This window comes from Physcomitrium patens, chromosome 22 (genome assembly GCF_059467195.1).
Source record: "Physcomitrium patens ecotype Gransden chromosome 22, ASM5946719v1, whole genome shotgun sequence".
Lineage (NCBI taxonomy): Eukaryota > Viridiplantae > Streptophyta > Bryopsida > Funariales > Funariaceae > Physcomitrium > Physcomitrium patens.
This window is the reverse complement of record NC_143431.1, coordinates 7815701-7835026: the sequence shown is the minus strand read 5'-3', so window position 1 is coordinate 7835026 and position 19326 is coordinate 7815701. Positions and strand designations below refer to the sequence as shown.

The 19326-nt window shown below is 32.5% G+C and overlaps 1 protein-coding gene across 4 annotated transcripts; it reads left to right on the top strand.

The window, feature by feature from the left end:
- The first annotated feature begins 11868 nt into the window (after positions 1-11868).
- Positions 11869-18088, top strand: LOC112275280 (uncharacterized). Of its 4 annotated transcripts, none has more exons than XM_024505517.3 (8): positions 11869-12874; positions 13551-13791; positions 13942-14011; positions 14185-14300; positions 14454-16209; positions 16527-16799; positions 16954-17055; positions 17583-18088. In XM_024505517.3, exons 2-8 carry the CDS (start codon positions 13623-13625, stop codon positions 17692-17694), a joined length of 2598 nt encoding a protein of 865 aa, XP_024361285.1. In that variant the 5' UTR covers positions 11869-12874; positions 13551-13622; the 3' UTR covers positions 17695-18088. The 4 variants fall into 4 exon arrangements, 3 of the variants coding, with proteins under 3 accessions (XP_024361285.1, XP_024361286.1, XP_024361287.1); XR_002967675.3 differs by having other exon boundaries at positions 12562-12874; positions 16954-17123; XM_024505518.3 differs by having other exon boundaries at positions 12738-12874; positions 13594-13791.
- Positions 18089-19326: the final 1238 nt, after the last annotated feature.

Sequence of the window (19326 nt, the reverse complement as noted above, 5' to 3'; positions counted from 1 at the left end):
CGATTCAAGTTCAAGTTTGTGAAGGCATGTTTGGTGCTGTTACCCTACACCACAACAACAAAAAGGGATTTTTATTGGGCAGATCTATTTCGAAACCTGCCTGAGGATTGATGCAGACACAAACCCTAACTCTAAATCCGAAATGCTGCAACTGAGATCCAAAATTAGGTTCCACATAGTTGGAGGATTCTTCTCGGATACTTGATTCTATTTTGTAGCACCATTCAAGGTTGAGAAAAATCAAAGATTTTGTAACCGTGACAGTATATATTGATTTTAATTTTAATTCATTTGAAATATTATATATTGTATATTATTATTTTCTTTTTATGGTAAGTGTTGAGGGGGAAATTCCTTAGCAGTTTTGATCCCAAAGCATCCCATTCCTGTACTGCTGGGGCAACAGAAGCATGATCTCTTTTGGACTTGCCTGTACTGGCAAGCCCAATGAAAGCATTCCTTGTTTCCAGGTTCCACTTATTTAGTTAGTTCTCCTTTTATTTATATTTTCTCCACATTTTCCACCTCTTTCACTTACTTCTTTACTTTTCCCAAAAGGACAAAAGAATGTTGTCTTGTACCCGCAAAAGGATGTTGTGACTTTTGATATTCATGTCTTTCGCATGTGCTCAAAATATATCCTAAATAGCTAATGTTGAGATTTTGGAAGTTTTAAATTTGTGAAAAAAAAAATATTCAAAATATATATAAATAAAAAAACTGATGTAATATGATCCATTGCACTTTTAGGGGCTCTTTGAGGGAGTTCCATACTACTTACCATGCATTGCAGAAACACCATTCAGTATATTACAGGATGCATAGCACTAGTTAATAATTTCATTGATTATATATTTTTAATTTTTTCTTCAATATTTGAAATAAAAATGAAAACCAAAAAAAAATTAGATTGTTTTGATCTCTGCCTTCAATTTGATCTGTGTGTTTTCAGTTCATGCATCTGTTCCAATTTTGTAAATAACAGAAATGAAGCCTATGCCTGATTGGACAATTTTTCTTTTTAGTTTCAACTTTGTGAAAATATTTCCTATGTACATACATACATATATGTGTTTATGTCTTTACCATTGATAATGAAAAAGAAAGTAGGAAAGTCTAAAAGTCCAACTATGTTGTGTTATATAGATTTTTATTCATTTGTAAATTCAATCTTTTTGTGAAAGTTGATTTAGATAAACATAATTCTCACAACTTTTAAATAATTCTGACCACCATATATATATATATATATATATATATATCAGCAAGTTTTTACTTCATTTCTGTATGGATTTTTTATAGGTAAAAATTATTTATAGTCTTTCAAAAAGAATTAAATTAATTAATTTAAAAAACTTCTGATGATATTATAGTGATTTTTTATTTGTTATTTGTGATTCTATATCTTTCTAAAAGAAACTTGTGTATTATTCAGTTATACAAAAAAATTAAATAAGATAATTTTGAATGTTACATTGAATTATAAAAAAAAATTATAGCTTTTTCTTCAGTACTTATAAATATTTAAATATATATGTCAATTTCTGAGTTTGAGTATAATTGTTAAAAGTTTCAATATAAACTAACAAGTTGATTGAAGCTAATAACAGTGTTGGTTAACTGATATCATGTGTTGAAATGAAGCTATAAAGTTATGTTTTTGAAAATTAATCAGAAAAAAGAGATTAAAAAAATAGAAATATCTGAAAATTTCAAATTCTATTTGTGTTAATTATCTTGTTTAAATTTCAGGACTTAATCAGATTCTTTTAATAACATGTTCAGCATGGTGCTCTTAGCATTTGCTTTTCATATTTGTCTTTGGTTTTTAAAAGAATTATAGTTTTAGAGCTTACTTTAATATATGTTTTTTATTTAATATCAAATAACTATAAAATATGTATTATCTTGGTTATACTATATATAATTTTTAATTTTAAAAATAATTAATTTTTTATAAAAATATAATCCCAAAAGTAATCATTTTTTATTTATACGTAAATTAATATAAAGTTTTATTTTTCTGATTTGATTAAATTCTTAATATGAAAAGATAGAACTTGTATACAACATTGGAAAAATTGTTTTATTTTAATTTCCAACAACTTATTTTTATAATGATTAAAATACCTATTTTTTAAAAACAAATCTTTTCTGTTCAATCCCTAATAAAACAAGATGTTGCTAATGCCAAATCAATTTTTGCAGTTGCCACTACAATTTGCCAAATAACAACATGTCATCAAGAATTTTGCTAATACCACCACAACTTGCCCCAGATTTGTGTTGCACACTACAATGCACTTTATTAAACACTAACATACACATCTACAAGAATGTACACTTTTCACTAAATGCATTATACTGTACAATGTTAGAATAGGGCAACTTGTGGTAGCATTAGCAAAAATTGTGAAGGCATATAGTAGATGGCAAGTTACGGTGGCAACAACATCTAATATATATAAATTAATTCTTTGATTAAAAAATTATTTTCTAGTCATAAGTGTGTATATTATTATTAATTTTATATTTGGTTTTATGAAATTTCTTAACTTTTTTTATTAATTAAAATTTAAATATTCTATGAACAACATATATTCTTTTTATTTAAAAATAAAAATTATAAAATTTCAAATAAGTTTATTAAAAAAATATTATTGAACATCAAATAATCTGGTTAATTTAAAATCCATGAAAACGATGTTTGAGTAAAATTGTTGTAGATGTAAAAACATATAAAAAAAATCTAAAGAAAGTTTCTTTTTTTTTAAAAAAAAAAAAATTGTATCAAGAAAATAAATATTAAAGGTTATTTGAACTTTTCTTATTGAATATTAATAAACAGGAAAATCAAAAATATTGCAAGGAAAAATTTTAAAAATTAACATTATATAATTATATTCAAATTTTTCTACTAATAAAAAGAATATAGAAATAAATAAATAACATGCAACAAAGATATAGCAGAAAAAATAAATGAAAATGAAGAACTAATAAATCAAATTTATTTAATATTTTAAAGTCAAAATTTTAAAAATAAAAATAATTATAATGAGTTTATTTATTTAAATTTAATATAATAATAGCATAAAATTAATATATTAAATATTTTGAATTAAATCCAATATTAAATTTTTATTCAAAGAAGAAATATTATTTATATATATATATATACATATATCTTTGTACATTCTACAAAGAAACAAGAAATTAATATATTTACAAAATAAAGTTAGTACCTTATTACACAATATTTTTAGAACTTTTTTTATATCATTGTATCCATATATAGTTTTTTCAAATTGACCAAATTTAAGACTTAATTTTTACTTTATTCTGCACATATTTAAATTAATATTATAAATTACGAAAAAAAATCTAAGTATTTATAAAAGACAATAGTGATTGTATTTTAAATGATATTTAAACATTAGTAAAACTAAAATGTAGAGTATTTTAGTTAGATTAGACATACTATAAAAATAAAAATCTTATATATATAGATATATATAGATATATATATATATGTGTGTGTGTGTGTGTGTGTGTGCATTGTGTTGAAGGCATGAAGGAAATCCTCATTGAGGCAATAGATCATATCTTGCTTGCGTTTGCTCTGTTATGCACATATCCTAGTCTTCTTAATAAATATATATTTTTTTTTAAAAAAAATAATAATAATTTAAGAGTTATATTTTTTAAGGTTTACTTCACAATCTTAAATCTCATGACTTGTTTTAATACAACAAAATAAAACATCTATTTTTAAGTAAAACAATCTTCTTTTGTATCAAGTATTTATTTTTATAATATATTATTGTTTTTATAAGCATGTAATTTAAATTAAAACGTTATGAAAGTTAGAAAAGCATCAGGATGTGCTTGTATTTACTCTAATTGAAATTTTAAACATCTAAAACAAACTCATGTTTGAAGTACAAGTCAATTCTAAGTTTGAACGAATATTGAAGCACTTATGAAATAAGAATAATAAATGGAAGCTTAAAGGTGTAAAACTAATAAACCTAATTTTCAGTTCCATAAGAAATTTGAACAACATAAATTTAAATCTATTAAATCAAAAAGACATAAAATAGAATGACAATCAAAAAGTAGGATTTGGTAATTCTAGACTAGTATGAATAAAAGTGTTCCAAATTTATAAAATAAAAGATCTCAATGAATGATGCAACCACGATTAGAAAGAATTTCAAAGAAGATTAAATAATAAAAATATATTTCTTTTTTATACGACCATTAATAATAATAATCTTTACTCTATATTTAAGAAGTAAAATACTATTATAATTAGATTTATTTTAGTAGGAACATTATTTATTTATTGAAATATAATAAAGTAATTGTGAGTTTTATTTTTTGTAGTATATATAAGTGAGTGTGTGTATATATATATATATATATATATATATATTATTAATAAATTTAAAGATATTTAAATTTTGAAATAAAGCATAGTATATTAAAGATGAAGTAGTAATATTTTAAAGTTTACAAATAACATATACTAAAACTCTAATAATATATTTTAAAGATTTTATAAAATTATTTTTTATAAAAATAAGTGTATTATACCTTATATTAGATAATATTTTAATTTAATTAAATATAAATATTATAACATTTTATATTTTTTTTGTGTAAAAATTTATGGAAATGCATAATAATTTAAGAAATAAAATCTCATTTTTCTGGATATTTTGATATATGTATATAGATATATATATATATATATATATATATGTGTGTGTGTGTGTGTGTGTATGTGTGTTTTTGAAGCAACTTAATAATTTAGAAGATTCTTTAGATCTTATTACAATTAAAATCAATCACAAGAATTTTAGATATCTTTTTTTCAACATATGTTTTGAATTTTTTAAAGATTTTTTTTGTCATGATTTATGCTCAATGTTAAATATTATCTTTCAAAATAAAAATAAATAAGTGCATACAAAATGTCATGTCTAAATACATATAATTTGCAAGAAAAGAAACTTATATTTTTAGTTAGTAATACCAAATCATACTTTTGAAATTAAAGCAATTTTATCTCTTAGCTACAAATTTATTTATTTTTAGATTGTTCCAAACATTTGATACAAATTTTCCAAGTTTGAAAATAGATGTTTTATTCCTATAACTAAAATGATCTTAGTTATGATTCAAAATCTTTGATTTGTAAGATACAAGCTATATTTTAGATTTTATTTATCTTTATTACAAGTGCAACTATAGTTGTTTATTTTTCAAACACAACTCGATTTACAAATAACATAAAACTTTAGTAACAATGATTCATTCTAAATTATTTAAATTATCTCAAATATTTTCAGATGTGTTAAATAAATTATTAAATTTTAATTCAATATTAAAGACATGGAGAATAACCCTTAAGAACATAAATGGTTCCTACTTTTTTTTTGTTCAATTTTCTAATTTTTTAAAGTAATTAATTGCATTTAAATTTTATAATAATTTATGGTTTCTTTCTCATAATATATGACCATTTGAAATTTTGTGAAGTCACATCACTAAGTGTTCGGATCTTGTATTCTTCAGACACAAGTATATCTATTAGACTTAAGAAAAAAAATCGTATTTTTTTTTTACATTTTATAAAAAATTAAAAATTCTAAAAAAACATTTAATTAACACTATGTCTTATTCAATTTGAATAAGTGGAACAATCTTGAGATGGAAGAAATTTTAATTTTATACTGATATCATTATCAATTTAAAACTCTTGTACATTGGTTTAAATACGATTTTAGTGGAATACATGGAAGATATTTTTAAAATTTTCAACATTTTCAACTTATTACTTTCTCTTTTTGTTTGGAATAGTACTTTAAAATTAACCATAAAAATATAAAAACGTAAAGTAAAAACGAAATCATTTCTTCTATATATATGTATAAGTTCTATATAAAGTTATAAGTATAGGGATGGAGAACAAGAAAACCATAGATTATCCCCAATATTGTTAATATTGTTTCTGTGCTTTAATCTTGACTAATAATTCTAAAGTTTGTTTTACTTAGAAGTAGCCATTCTGTTACTTTATTCTCTTATCAATACATTCTCTTTAAGTTATTTTTGAAATTATTTTTAATTGTTTACAGAAATAAATGAATATATGTACTTATAATTAGATTCATGTTTGTAACAAGCAAATTCTTTGCACAACCCATTTAAATGATAAAAAAACCTTAAATTAAAAATAGAAACATTCTATTGATGGTAAAATCAAAACTATACATGAATTCTACTTTAATAACAGCATCAAGGTAATAAATAAGGTACGTGGACAAAAAATATGTATGATTGCTTGTATCTAATCACTTCAATTGAGTTTAATTCCATTAAATTCATAAAGAATGTTGTAACGTTTTTTTGGATTTTACAGAAAAACATCTAAAATTTTGAATTATGTTTTAGCATAAGTAACTGTTGTTTATAAATGTTTTAAGCTTGTCAAAATCATATTTAATATGATTTAATTGTACAAAAATTATTTTTAAGAATAATAAAAATTTATTATTATTATTATCAATATTTAAATTTATATTTGTATAAAATAATACTTATTGATCTTAAAATTTCAGAGAAATGCTTCGTTTTTTTTATGTATATAGTCTTTATTTTTTATATATACATGTATAATTTTGTACTAAATATATTTCAATAAAAAATTATTGGTATTCTTCAAAGAAGAAAATTTACCCTCATGCAGACAACCATTCTAAACAGTTCTAGTGTCAAAATTAAAGTAATTTAAAGCTTCTTCGACACTATCTTGCTTTCCAATAAAATAATGTTAAATTTACGTTTGCAAAATCTCTTTGTGCTAATAAATTAACTGCAATTATATGTAGCAGTTAAAGAATTTAGGTTTTGACATCAAATTTTTATAAATATATAACTGAATACAAAAATATTACAATCAACTTGAATTTATAAGAAAATATGAATTTACTAATTGTTCTACATATTACTTTTATAAGACTAAAATAAACTCAAATTTTTACTAAATCAATCCATGTATTTAAACTATCATTGTACCCTTTCAACCCCATTCCCATTCCCTATTCCCAACTGTTGCCCTTGTTCCCTTGTTTCTTTGTAGTTTGATCTAAAATCCCAAACCTTGTCATTTAAAAATTTTATCAAAATAAACAAAATTCTAAAAGAAAAAAATATAAAAATATAAAAAATATAAAACATAATGTTATAAAATAAAATAAAAGACAAAAGAAAGTTGTAGAATTTCAAGTGTTAGTGAGCTAAAAATTATTGTAAATTTTTAAATAGGAATTTTAGCTTAGAATATATATATATATATATATATATATATATATAAAGCAGAAAATATATTATTTATTTATTTATTTATTTATTTATATTATAATATATATAATTTAATTTTTAGATCAAGATATATGGAAGAAATCCATTAATAATAATAATAACAATAATAATACAAGTGTTTATAAATGTATCAATATTGTTTTACCTAAAAATAATAAATTCGATGATATAACGATATCATGAAATGTATTATTTGATCTAGAATAATGTAGAATGTTAAAAAGATCTTTATTGAAAGTAGTAAAATCTGTTTTTAAATTGGTTAAATTTGATTATCTTAAATAATATTTTATTATGTATTATAATAATAACATAATATAAATCAAAAAATTAAGTGTGTAAACTTAAGATAGTAATTCTTTTATACTTGTCTTTCTAATGTTATAATGGAATTTTCAAAAAAAATCAGCACAAGTGCATTGTAGAAGATGCACAAAAAGAAAACCAATGCAACACCACTTGAGATTTGACTTTTCTTTTTATAGGAGTGGATGTAAAATGTAAATAAACAAAATAAATATACTAAATTATTGTAATAAATGTCAAATTTATTCTTTTATAAATAACTGTTGCAAAACTTCTATTTAATAACGACCTTAGACTAAAGTCATGGAATAAAGATTGACAAGTAATAAATATCATTTTATTAGGTTGAACAATGAGATGTGAAAAATTGAACAGTGTTTGATTATTTGACTTCAACACTTTCATTAAGAAGATGGTTGTGTGAAAAGAAGATAGAGAACGTTTACAAAATTTTATTTAGAATACTGAACATAATTACTTTTGTTATTAGACTGTTATTTGAATTTTTAACGAAATTCTTAAATACTTATGTACAATATGATATCACCAAAGAGTCATGAAAGTGTATTAGAATTGTAATATAGAGTGGTAGCACCGTACCTTCCATGATTTCCTTTCAAATCTACTTTGTTTTGGATCGTGTAGCTTCAATTAAGGAAATGCTAAGGCAAGAAGGGCTTTACTGTATAATTTAGGGAATGCGATTGTACAAGTCAAGGAGATTTATATTAATAAAATTTAAAGATTATTAAAGGTACATTACAGTATTTAAACGATCATTTTACAAATCCAAAATTTTAAATTTATAAACACATTTCAAAAAAAGTCTATCTCACTTGGAATGGTAAATGTGATTTTCAAGAAAGTCGTACAAGAGTGGTATTAATGTTGGTAAAGCTTGTTTCAATGGAGGTAGAGGTAACTTTTAATATCGGTTTGGTTGTATACTTGTACAATTGTTATTCAGAATAGAATAATTGATATGAAACGAGTTTAATATGGACAGATTATGTGTATACATTTGTAATATATATATATATATATATATGTATTTATAAGGAAAGTTATCAAAAAATAACTATTATACAACAAATATTACACATAAATAATTTTTTTCTGTCAGAAACACTATTAAGACCTTAGAATTTATTTGTGGTAAAATTTAAATTGGTAAATAACAACACATTTTCATTCAATCAATATTCATGCATAATGATAAATTAATGTTTAATATGCTTAATATGAAAACATATTAAATAAATAAATAAATAGATAAATAAAACGTATAAACATATTAAACAAATTTACATACTAAATTTAGTATTTAGTGTATTTAATATGTTTACATTAATTTTTAATATGTTTAATTTATAAACATATCAAACAAAGTGATAAATTAAGTTGAATTATTTTTGACACGTATTTTTTAGGTTTCAGAAGTTAAAAAAATGCAGAACTATATTTTTATTTAATACATATGTATTTTGATACTTGTCCAACATATTCAGCTAAAAGAAAAAACCTAAATTGATCTATGATTTGCTTGAATGTAATTGTATAATGCACATTTAGTTTTAATGTGAGGGTGGTACTTTATAAACCAGGTTACACATCAAACAAGGCTTTTATTTCATGTATGGATACATGTATGTATATATACGTATAAATACAATGACAATCTAACCTATTTTGATTACGAAACAGAAAAAAACAAAAAGAAAATGCTGTAATTGCAAGAAATTATACTTGTCGCATTTCTAAAACCTATAAAGGGTGACAAAGTTTCATCCAAAGCATGTGTGGGCCATGTAATGAAATAAGCACACAATCTGGCCACACATACACATGGGCACATCTCTAGACCATATAAAAAATTAAAAAATAATATAAAAAGTAAATTAAGGGTTCAGAGCACTAGTGCTGTCATTTGTAGATATTATGCTTAATGCTCCACTCTCTTATTGCCTCCATAATTCCCAGCCCCAAAAGCCTATTTATTTATTATCAACCTGGATTGGCCCTCCACTGCCTTCCCCATTAATTCATTGAGCATTTCAAACCAGCGTTAATTATTTCTCCTTTTTTAAAATTTTAAAATTATTTATTTCCCCAGCATTGTGATAGCCCTAATTGTGAGCATGTTCTAATGGCATGTACAATGAATAGTAAAGTCCTACCCACTTTGGTTCCTTTTAAAAAGCTGGACGGAGATGTGTGGATGAATGTGTATGTGGATGAATGAGGGGATCAAAAGTGGTGACTTTGTTCAATAGCTTTTTCTACTTAAATTTTGAGAGAAAAACCCATAAATTTTAATTTAAAAATGTATTGCTTCGTTGGGGTTTCTTTTTTCTTTTTTCTTTTTCTTTTTTGTAATGTTTTGGTTTCACTCACTAAAAATATTGGCCTTTTTTAATTAGGCAATCATGCCTATTCATAAGGCCTTGATGCATATTTTGAGGAAGAAACATCAAATAGAAAGAATTTGAGTGTACATGAGAGTTTTATAACATGGATATGATGAGTGTCACAAAAATTGGTACCATTTGAGAATTCAAGGTCAAAACTTGAGTTGAACCAAAGTATTGTTTTAAAAACCTCCACAATCTTTTTCTGTTAATATTTGAGCATGTTGTGGGAAAATTAATAATTATACAAAATTATTCAAAATAGTATAAAAAACAATTGTATGAATATGGTTTTAATGTGCAATCGTTTTTAAACATACTTATGAATCTATAATTGATATGCATCATATAATTACTGATAATAAATGTACTGAGAAGATGAGAAAAATTATGAAAAGTAATTTGGGATACACAGAAATAAAATAATATTTTGTGAATCATCAATACAAACATGGAATATGTCTAATAATTATATCCTTTAGACAATAATAATAATAAAATAATATATTGTTATCCTGTTCTTATTCCAATACTTGCATTGCACAACATTTTCACAAGAGGGGTAATTCCTCAACCTTAAAAAATGATCTCTAAAAGTATCTCCGTCCAGAAATTTCATGTTAATAGAATTCATATATTTATGTTTTTTTTTGTCCCAACTTGTGGCAACGAAACAAATGTTTGCATTGTACTTTTTGTGGAGACTGTGTCATTTACACATGAAAAAAAGCCAGTTGGACAAGGAATATCTTACGCTGATTTGCTTTTACAAAACAATGCTATGAAAGCACAAAATCTTTACGAGGAGAAAATCCACTTCAAAAATAGAGTCAAACAGAACTTTAAGAGCGACAAATAATTGCATCAAATCAGTTGGTTTCCAATTTGATTTTTCCAATTGTCAAATCTGGACCTTTCTTGACGAAGAAACACACAACAGTACATGGAAACATCCATGTCGGTTCTTCATGTTTTTGTCTGTTTCTTAAATTAGAAAATTCAAATTAAATTCGAGGTACAATTCCATTCAAAATTCGGCTGCATCGGTAATCATCGTTTATTATTATTAATATTATTATTTTTCTCCCTTCGATTTCCTTCTTAATCTTCACTTTTCTTCATTAATTTCTCTTTTTAAAAAAAATCTAACTCCGACCTCCACCTCCACTTCCACGAGAAGTAAAAATGAATGGCATGCAGACGGAGAAGAAGATGATGACACCCAATCGAGAAAAAAAGGCAAATAAATTATCCCTTGTGGAGTGAGTGCAATGTGAATCGAGCCTGGAATCACGCCCATTTGATGCGACTAATTAAGAGCCCACTAATCTTAGAGCCCGTCATTTGGCCTACGACGCCGGTGACTGCACACCACCAACGTCGAAACCGGGTCAAACCCTCTCATCACAAACCCCCACAAAAGCCACTCCAGTGGAGGCACAGAGGTTGCCATTCTGGGATTGCAAAGAGATGAACAGAAATCAATCAAATGAATGTACAAACGGGCCTCATTCCAGGAACACCATTCCATTAATTAATCCATTCATTCATTTATTAATTCATCCAATGCGCAGTCAGTTAGTCAGTAGAGTCAGAAGATCAGAGCCCTGTCGACTGAACTGGCTCCCGCCGGCGCCTGCTTAGCGAGGGAGGGGGGAAGGAGTGTTGTGTGTCGCGGCAGGACTGACCTACAATTTTGAAGGCTACAATTACAATACAATATTTATAGTAGTAGTAGTTGTAAGTTAGCAGCAGTAGCAGAGGAGCAGACAGTGACCCTGTCTGCCTGGGTGATCCTGAGAGTTATTTTAGGCTGCGGGTGGTGGGTGTTTGTGGGTTGTTTGTTTCTGAGATCAGCCGGGAGGGAGGGATGTACCCACCTGCCCCTGTGGAAGAATTGAATTGAAAGGAAACAGCGGAGAGTGTAGGATTCGTGAGAATCGAGTGTGTTACATGCCCTCAATCTAGTGCAGCATTGTGGGTACCATTAGCTTTTACGAGCGAGCGAGGAAGAGGAGGAGGATCTAGAGGAGTTGTGGAGATGGAGATGGTGGAGATGGAGATAGAGATGGTGGGGATGGAGGTTGAGACTATGGGCCATTGGGTCGGATCGGTGCCAAGTTGTTATCGCTCCTGAGAGCCTTGGAATCCCTGTCTCGTTGAGGTCACGTTTGGCTTGTTGGATGTTCAGCGCTGTTCAGCTCGGTTGGGTGTTTGTTTCTTTGTGTCATTGTGCAATCACTCCATGTTGGGTTGATCTTTTCGTCGGTTTTGTGGTGATTGGAGTGAGGTGTATATCTCCGAGTAGTGGTGTCTGGAGAGGAGATTTATGTGGGTTTGTGTGAGGGAGTTAAGGCGAGGGTTGAAGGAGATTGTTGGACAGGGTCATGTCAATTGAGAAGGCGGGCTTTGGATGCTGAGATGGAAAGAAGCCTTGAGTTGCCTTTTTCGTGGTGCGGATGGAACTGCATTCGTGGGCGGCGTGGTTTGCTATTGTCCTAGTGACCGTGAGATTTATGGGAAGCATTAATGTGGAAAGTAACTGAGTGCTCGCGATGTGCATTTGGGCTAGTTTGGTGCACGCGGTAATGGACCTGTGGGTGGATTAAAGAGATTGTCACATCGTGTGATGGCTCAACTTTCAGCTGTGACCTTTTCCGGAGAAGTGCCTCTTTCGGGCCTTGAGGGTGTGAGGGTTGGTAATTGCAACAGTGCGATGTTGTGCTCTGGTGGCTCGTGCAAGTAGGTCAGCGCATTGCGGGAGAGTGGAGGTACTTTCTTTCAGGCAGTCTGCATTCTTGATTCACTGTTGTATTAGACGCTTCCTCCTTCGATGCATTGTTGCGGGGGGCCTCATTTATACCTTCTAAACGGTCCCCTCTTCAATCGTCCTATAAACTCTTTCGCAGCTTCCGTGGTGACTAGTTCTACTTAATTGGTCAATTTTCAGTTATGAAAATGAGTAGTTAGTTGTGTACTTGGAAGCTGTGGATTCTTTCGACAAGCAACACTCACCATCGATTCTTATCTTCTTTTCAACACCTTGGCGCTGGCCTTCGTAGCCATTTGCTTGAAGGTCAACTCAGACGGGTGGAAGAGGCAATGTATTGACGTCTTCCTCCATTTTCCGACCATTCTCTAGGCACCACAGAGGCATCAATGCTCTGCCTGTTTCTGCCGTGTGGGTTGGTCCTCAAGCAACGGGCTACGAGGACCAATGTCAATAAGCATCAACACTCTCAATAAAAATCTAGCTCTGTCCGGGGTTTCTGCAGAAAGTTATTTTATCCCCTACACTTGTAAACCAGTTTTTTCAAGTCAATACCGTGAGGCAGCATGATTTAGTTTTTCCAATTGCTTCGTAGGGTCGTAAATCCCTCGAAAAGTGGTCTCCGAAATCGTGTTTCCATATTCCTGTGCATAATTGATTGTTCCTCCATTAATCAGGGTTTAGCATCCATTATTAAGATTGCGATGCCAATGTCTCAAGGCGGCTAAGGAAGAACATCGCAGCTGAGAATGCCTAGTCCGAGGACCGGGAGACGTTCGGGCAGCATGGAGACCTCACGACAATCTCCAACTTGTACAGCGGAAGTCCTTTATCTGCTTAGTCGTGGCGCGCACTTAGAGCATCCCCATATGATCAATGTACAGTATGCGTCTCATCAACCAGGTCCCACCTTAAAAGGTACTTCTGCTAGGGCCCATTGATGTCGCAATCCATTACGTATCTTGTTACAGCGATTCTTTCAGCATTTGGTTATAGTTTATTTTTTTCACAATTCACGTATTTATGTTTGGAAGGGTGCTCCAACATTAAGACTCTGTGGCATTTCAGATGTGAAGGCTCGATTAATCGCACTACGAGGTAAAGGAATGCCAGATTCATTTTCTTGGTCGTACAAAAGGTACTCATCGTCTTCGATTTCGTCTTTCAGTTACTGATGCCGCAGCGCCTTGACAATGGCTGTTGCACTTCCTGTTCGTGAATGGGATTTTGAATTATCAAAATATTGCTTGCTTGAGCTAATGTATTTTTTTGTAATCCCCTAAAACTAAGAGTTCATTCTTGGTAAAACAGGAGTTATAAGGATACCTTCATCTGGTGCGACTTGTTCGACGATGATTTCATTCTTCCTCTTAGTGGAACCGGAGAGTATGTCCTGAAAGCAATGGAACTCTTCGATGCATTGCAAGGTGCGTCAAGGATACAGTTTTGCTGGTTTATTGCAGCCAACCTGAGCGTAAAATTATTTCGTACCGGCATGTCTTCCCAGTCCTAGTTAGTTTATATCGTAAAACAAATTTGGTGCAACTTATTCCTTGTGTCTCTCCTCTGCAATGTCTTAGACGATGATAATATCGAGTGCGAAGAACCTCAATTGGCTAAAGAATCCATGCCTATTCGAAGCTCTAGAGACATTAGCCCAATGAAGCCATCGAAGCCTTCTACGAAAGAGGAGTATCTACACGTGGAAAGCAATTTTCCCGTGGCAATGAAGAAAAGCTTAATGCCCATCAGTGATGCTGATGACGCGACTTCTGACAACAGTAAGAACTTGAACAACCAGACTAAGAAGAATCTTGCCCACAGCAAAAGAGCGACTGAAGTTTGTAGCTTAGATTACAGCGACGCCTCCAGCAATAGGATGCACCCTTCATGTGAAGACGGCGTTGAGAACGAGAAGTATGTTGAGAGGCAAAGACAGCAGAATGATGTAGCCAGAACAGAAAGGGGTGCAGCTGCAAAGGAATGCAATTTAAGCTCACGAACTGTGCGAAGAGAGTTGTTGCTTCAGGGTGATGTCTATGACAAAGATACATCTTCTATATCTGGCAATGTTGGCGAAGATAAAGATCATCTTCCAAGGAATGGAACTAAAAGCGTAGCATCTATGATAGAAAAGTCTTCGGTGGCCAAGCAGTGCAACGCGGGCTCACAGACTCCTTTTAGGGAGTCCTCGCTGCACAAGGATGCTGCAACGGATCGTAAGGAGTTGATAGATAGTTCGACAGCTACACCCATCATGAAAGATAACATGTCAGTATTCTCTCCTTCACCTGCCGTGAGTTCAGTTCCCAAGAGAAGGATGTGGGAGAAGGAGATTGACAAAAGCACTATCTATACAGAACTTATTCATAGCAAAAGTTCTGACGACGAGCAGCGCATCCCTCGAATGGAAGTGCATGATATTATAACAGAAACTAGTTCGCCGTGCTTATCTGCTCCTGAGGATCCATTTTTATACGGCGTATTGCGAAAGGCAACCCGGTTGGGAAGTTTTAGGCCGCGGATGTGCAGAGGCATCGATGTCGTTGATTCAACTCGAGCGAGAACGAAGATGCCCTTCAGAAGCAAAGCAAGAGATGAAAGCAATAAAGTCTCCAAGAGTCCAGGGAAGAATACAGGATTTTTGGTTGACGAGTCTCCAAAGAGCATCAATTCTTGTCCAGAAGCTTCAGAGAAACAGAACACCCACACCTCTTCAGATCAGCCTACAATGGAGTACATGACACTCTTGCAGTACTTTGAGTCTGGAGAGAGACCTTCACCCGTTCCCAAGCTCATGAGTGAAGCACCTTCTGCAGAAGACTCATCTAAGCAGCAGTTGAGCTTCGTTCAAGCAGCACCTCAACCGCTTGGAACTGCTGCTCTTGTCACAGACCTACCAGAAATTGATCCTCTCCTACCAGAGCTCCGATCATTTGGTAACAACGCTCTTGATCTCTCGTATAGAGAAACTATGGAAGCTCTCGCGAAACTTCCGGCTCGAGGAGTTTGCAGAATGCGCACTATTCCTCAAGTTTCAGAAGTTCCAGAGCCAGTGACACGGCCGGTACCCCGCAGAGACGAACACAAGGTCATGTCCGGATCGAAAGGAGACAAGCAGGAGGCTAAATTGGACTCAAAAAGCCCTACGGCGAGTACGCCTCCATCCCGGCAGGCTCCCAAATCAAGGGTTGAACCTGACACTCCCAGTCCAGGATCTATGCACAACACGCACGGCCGAACTACTGGTAAAACCCAAGAAGAGCCCCCCAACAGCGTGACCTCGAAGCAGAGAAGACCTAATGCTAAAAAGTGTTCAGAAACGTCGATTTCCAGGTATGGGCTACGTAGCTCTTTGATCACCAATAACATCTCCGTATATGACTGAGAAAATTTCTAAACCAAAATTTTAGCAGCTTTTCTAACATTTTAATGAAGACTTAGGCATGACCTTGAGTATGCATGTTTTACAGTTAATGTGCAGTTCATGCCTTTGTTCAATTTCACTCTACAAGTTCTGCTGGATCTTGTTTCTCTTCAAGCAAGTTTGGTACAGTAAAATACTTGCGTCTTCTTTATTTTCCGGAAATGTTCAATCGTACGCCTGACGCTACCTTGAAGACCTCTGATGAGAAGATAATTGAAATTTCCAGAAATTTGAGCAAGGAGTCTTCTCCCAAGCGTCATGACGAACAATTTCATACAGTAGAAGAATCTACCATATCTCGAGTTTCAGACAGCTCTACTTTCGATTCCCGTACCTCACATGCCGGTAGTGGTAACAATCAAGGCTTGAAGAGGACGACTCAGAGAGCAACTGAAGCTGCTGATAAAGCTTCTTTAAAATCGAGTTTAAACGAAGGATCAAAGGGTTGGCCCTTCGAGCATCCCTCCAGGCCAAAGGACTTCAAAAGTAGAGAAGACAGGTTTGTCGAGACGATTCAATTACGTATTTGTACTGAACATAGTATTATAGCAGTTCTTCTTTCGATCCCAACTCCTGTAGCTCTCCCTCCTTGTCATAAGAGTTTGTATTTAAAAAGGTGTAATCTAACGATGTGGGGTGGCCCTTCGTGGCAGACTACTGACTCCAGGCCTAACGCAAATGGATTGGGAGAAGTCGCTCCAGGAGGCAGTGATGAAAAGCGAACCTCCTGTGGACATGGTCTTGCATGAATGCTTGTAAGTAAGCGCGATTCCTGATGAATTGAAACCCATATTCAGTATTTGGAAGGTCCTACTTGTGCCCTGTAAGTCATCTAACGTCGATATGTTCAATTATGAAAAGCTAGAAGCATCCATGTTCAACATTCTATCTGAAGCGCCCTGACAAGAAGTGCAATTGCTGCTGTGTATTTCGTTTTAATAGCAGAACTATTGACTCTTCATCCTTCTTGCAGCCAAGTTTTGAGGCATAAATGATAACTTTTTCTACACTGAGTTCGTGTCTAGGGTGAATTCTGGATTGGACATCAGTATCAATAAATAAACGGATCGATTACGTAGACCAAGAGTTGCATTACTAAGCACTGCGCATACTCCACAGGCTTTAAGATGACAATTGTCATCCTGGAGCCAAGCTCTGACGAATTCATGTATGACACAAGAAAAGCGTACTTAATTTAAAGTCCAATTCTAGGTGGATTCTTTCCAAAATTTTACCGGAGTTTAAGACGTTAGGGGGGGTTGCTTTCTGTTGATTAATGCAGGCAATGTGGGAGGACCTTTAAGCTGGAGTCATTGCAGGTACACATGCGGGGTTGCCATGCAATCAATAAGCCAAAGTCATTGTCAACGCAGAGGAGAAGAGTATCTCAATAAAAACTTAGTGGATAGCTTAGTTTCGAGCCAGTCCTGTGCAAGTCTTTCTTCATCAACGAAGAACCAGCTCCGAACCACCGCAAGAGATATGTCACTTAGCCAACTGAAGGATGTAACAGAATTTTAATTGTACAGGAGAGAAACAGGAAATTTTCGCTTTTTTCCCAGCCTGAGGTTTACTTCCAATTATCTTTCATCTTAGGGCATACGCTCATGAGAACTTCCAGCGAGAGTACATGATTGTAAGCGGCTGGAAAAATTGCTACGTTTCTTGAGCTGCTCTTAGATGCAGCTCCTTGAACCAGTTTAGTTAAAAAGTGGACTTGCAAAGTACAGCGAGCTAAACAGATTGTAAGAGTCAAATATTCCCATTGAAGAGAAAATTTCGAAAGGATCTACTGTTGCCAAAAGTTCGTCGTTATGGAAACTCACTCATTCTGTGTTCATCATAACGTCCTGGTCTGCACAGTGGAGGAATCTGTAGCTTTCTTTTTCGAATTTCTCCGTCAGATCACATTATGATTATGCTGTCAGGGGGGTATTGTTGGAAAGTTGTGCATGTACCATACATCTTCTTCAGGGTACCACAGATGTATAGTTGGACGGGTGCCAGCCCACAATCACTACATAGCTTTTGAAACTAGGTTCATAGTGGAGGGACAGTTCCCGTGCATTGAGTTCTGTTGAGATCCAGACAAGAGCAAGTAATGTTAAAGATTACTGCAAAGCTGGCACATCGAGCTTCGACCTGGCTTTACTAGGTTTTATTACTTAACTTCTGTATTTCGAACCGCTGGTTGTTCATCTCTGCTTGTGATGATGTTGGCTAGAACAAACATGTTCAGCTTAAGAAGCTTCTGACGTATCCCTTTGCTTAAAAGTCTCATTATATGCCTCTCATTCAGCCGAAAAACTTGAAAGAACAATCGGTCAAAGAATCGCTTCGGAGCAACTTTGTCGTACTCAGTTCCCTAATTTGGCTCCCAGTCATCTTGCACAGTACAGTTTTTTATACCACAGACGTACCCCGACTATGACCGCTTTATACTCAGAATGTTGGTAGTAGCTTCCACTCCTGATCCCGTATCGGCAGGAATATAAGGAGAGCATTTGTTCCATTCACAGAGTCTTGGGGCTAAGTAGCGCAGCTGAAACATTCTGAGCTCCTTGGAGTGGCCGCGTATACTTTTCGCGGCCCAGTATACGTAACAGTGCGAAAACCGACTTTCAAGGCACCTTAGTTCAGATGACGATTAACCCGGGCATGGTTCATCAGAAGCAAGTTGCACCCCGACAAAGCCACCACAGTGTGGCAGTTCATACCAATCACAAATCCCACGTTGAAAGCTCCAACTTCCGAATCCTATTTAAACGGAATTAGAGGAAGCATTGAGGACGTTCTTGGGTTGAAGAGCACCGTTTCAGCGGTCGTCTACTCGCACCTGCACCACTTATACGGACGTAAACCTGCGCACCTCTTCGTACCAGACGATGATATCAAAGCATCCCCCCACCAGCTAGAAACACTGGTCCAAACCCTGTGATTCCTTGGGTGATGTGCAGGTGAACAGAACGATTCTTCCAACTTCCAAGACACAAAGATGAGAGCTTCAGCCAGATCAGAGATATTTT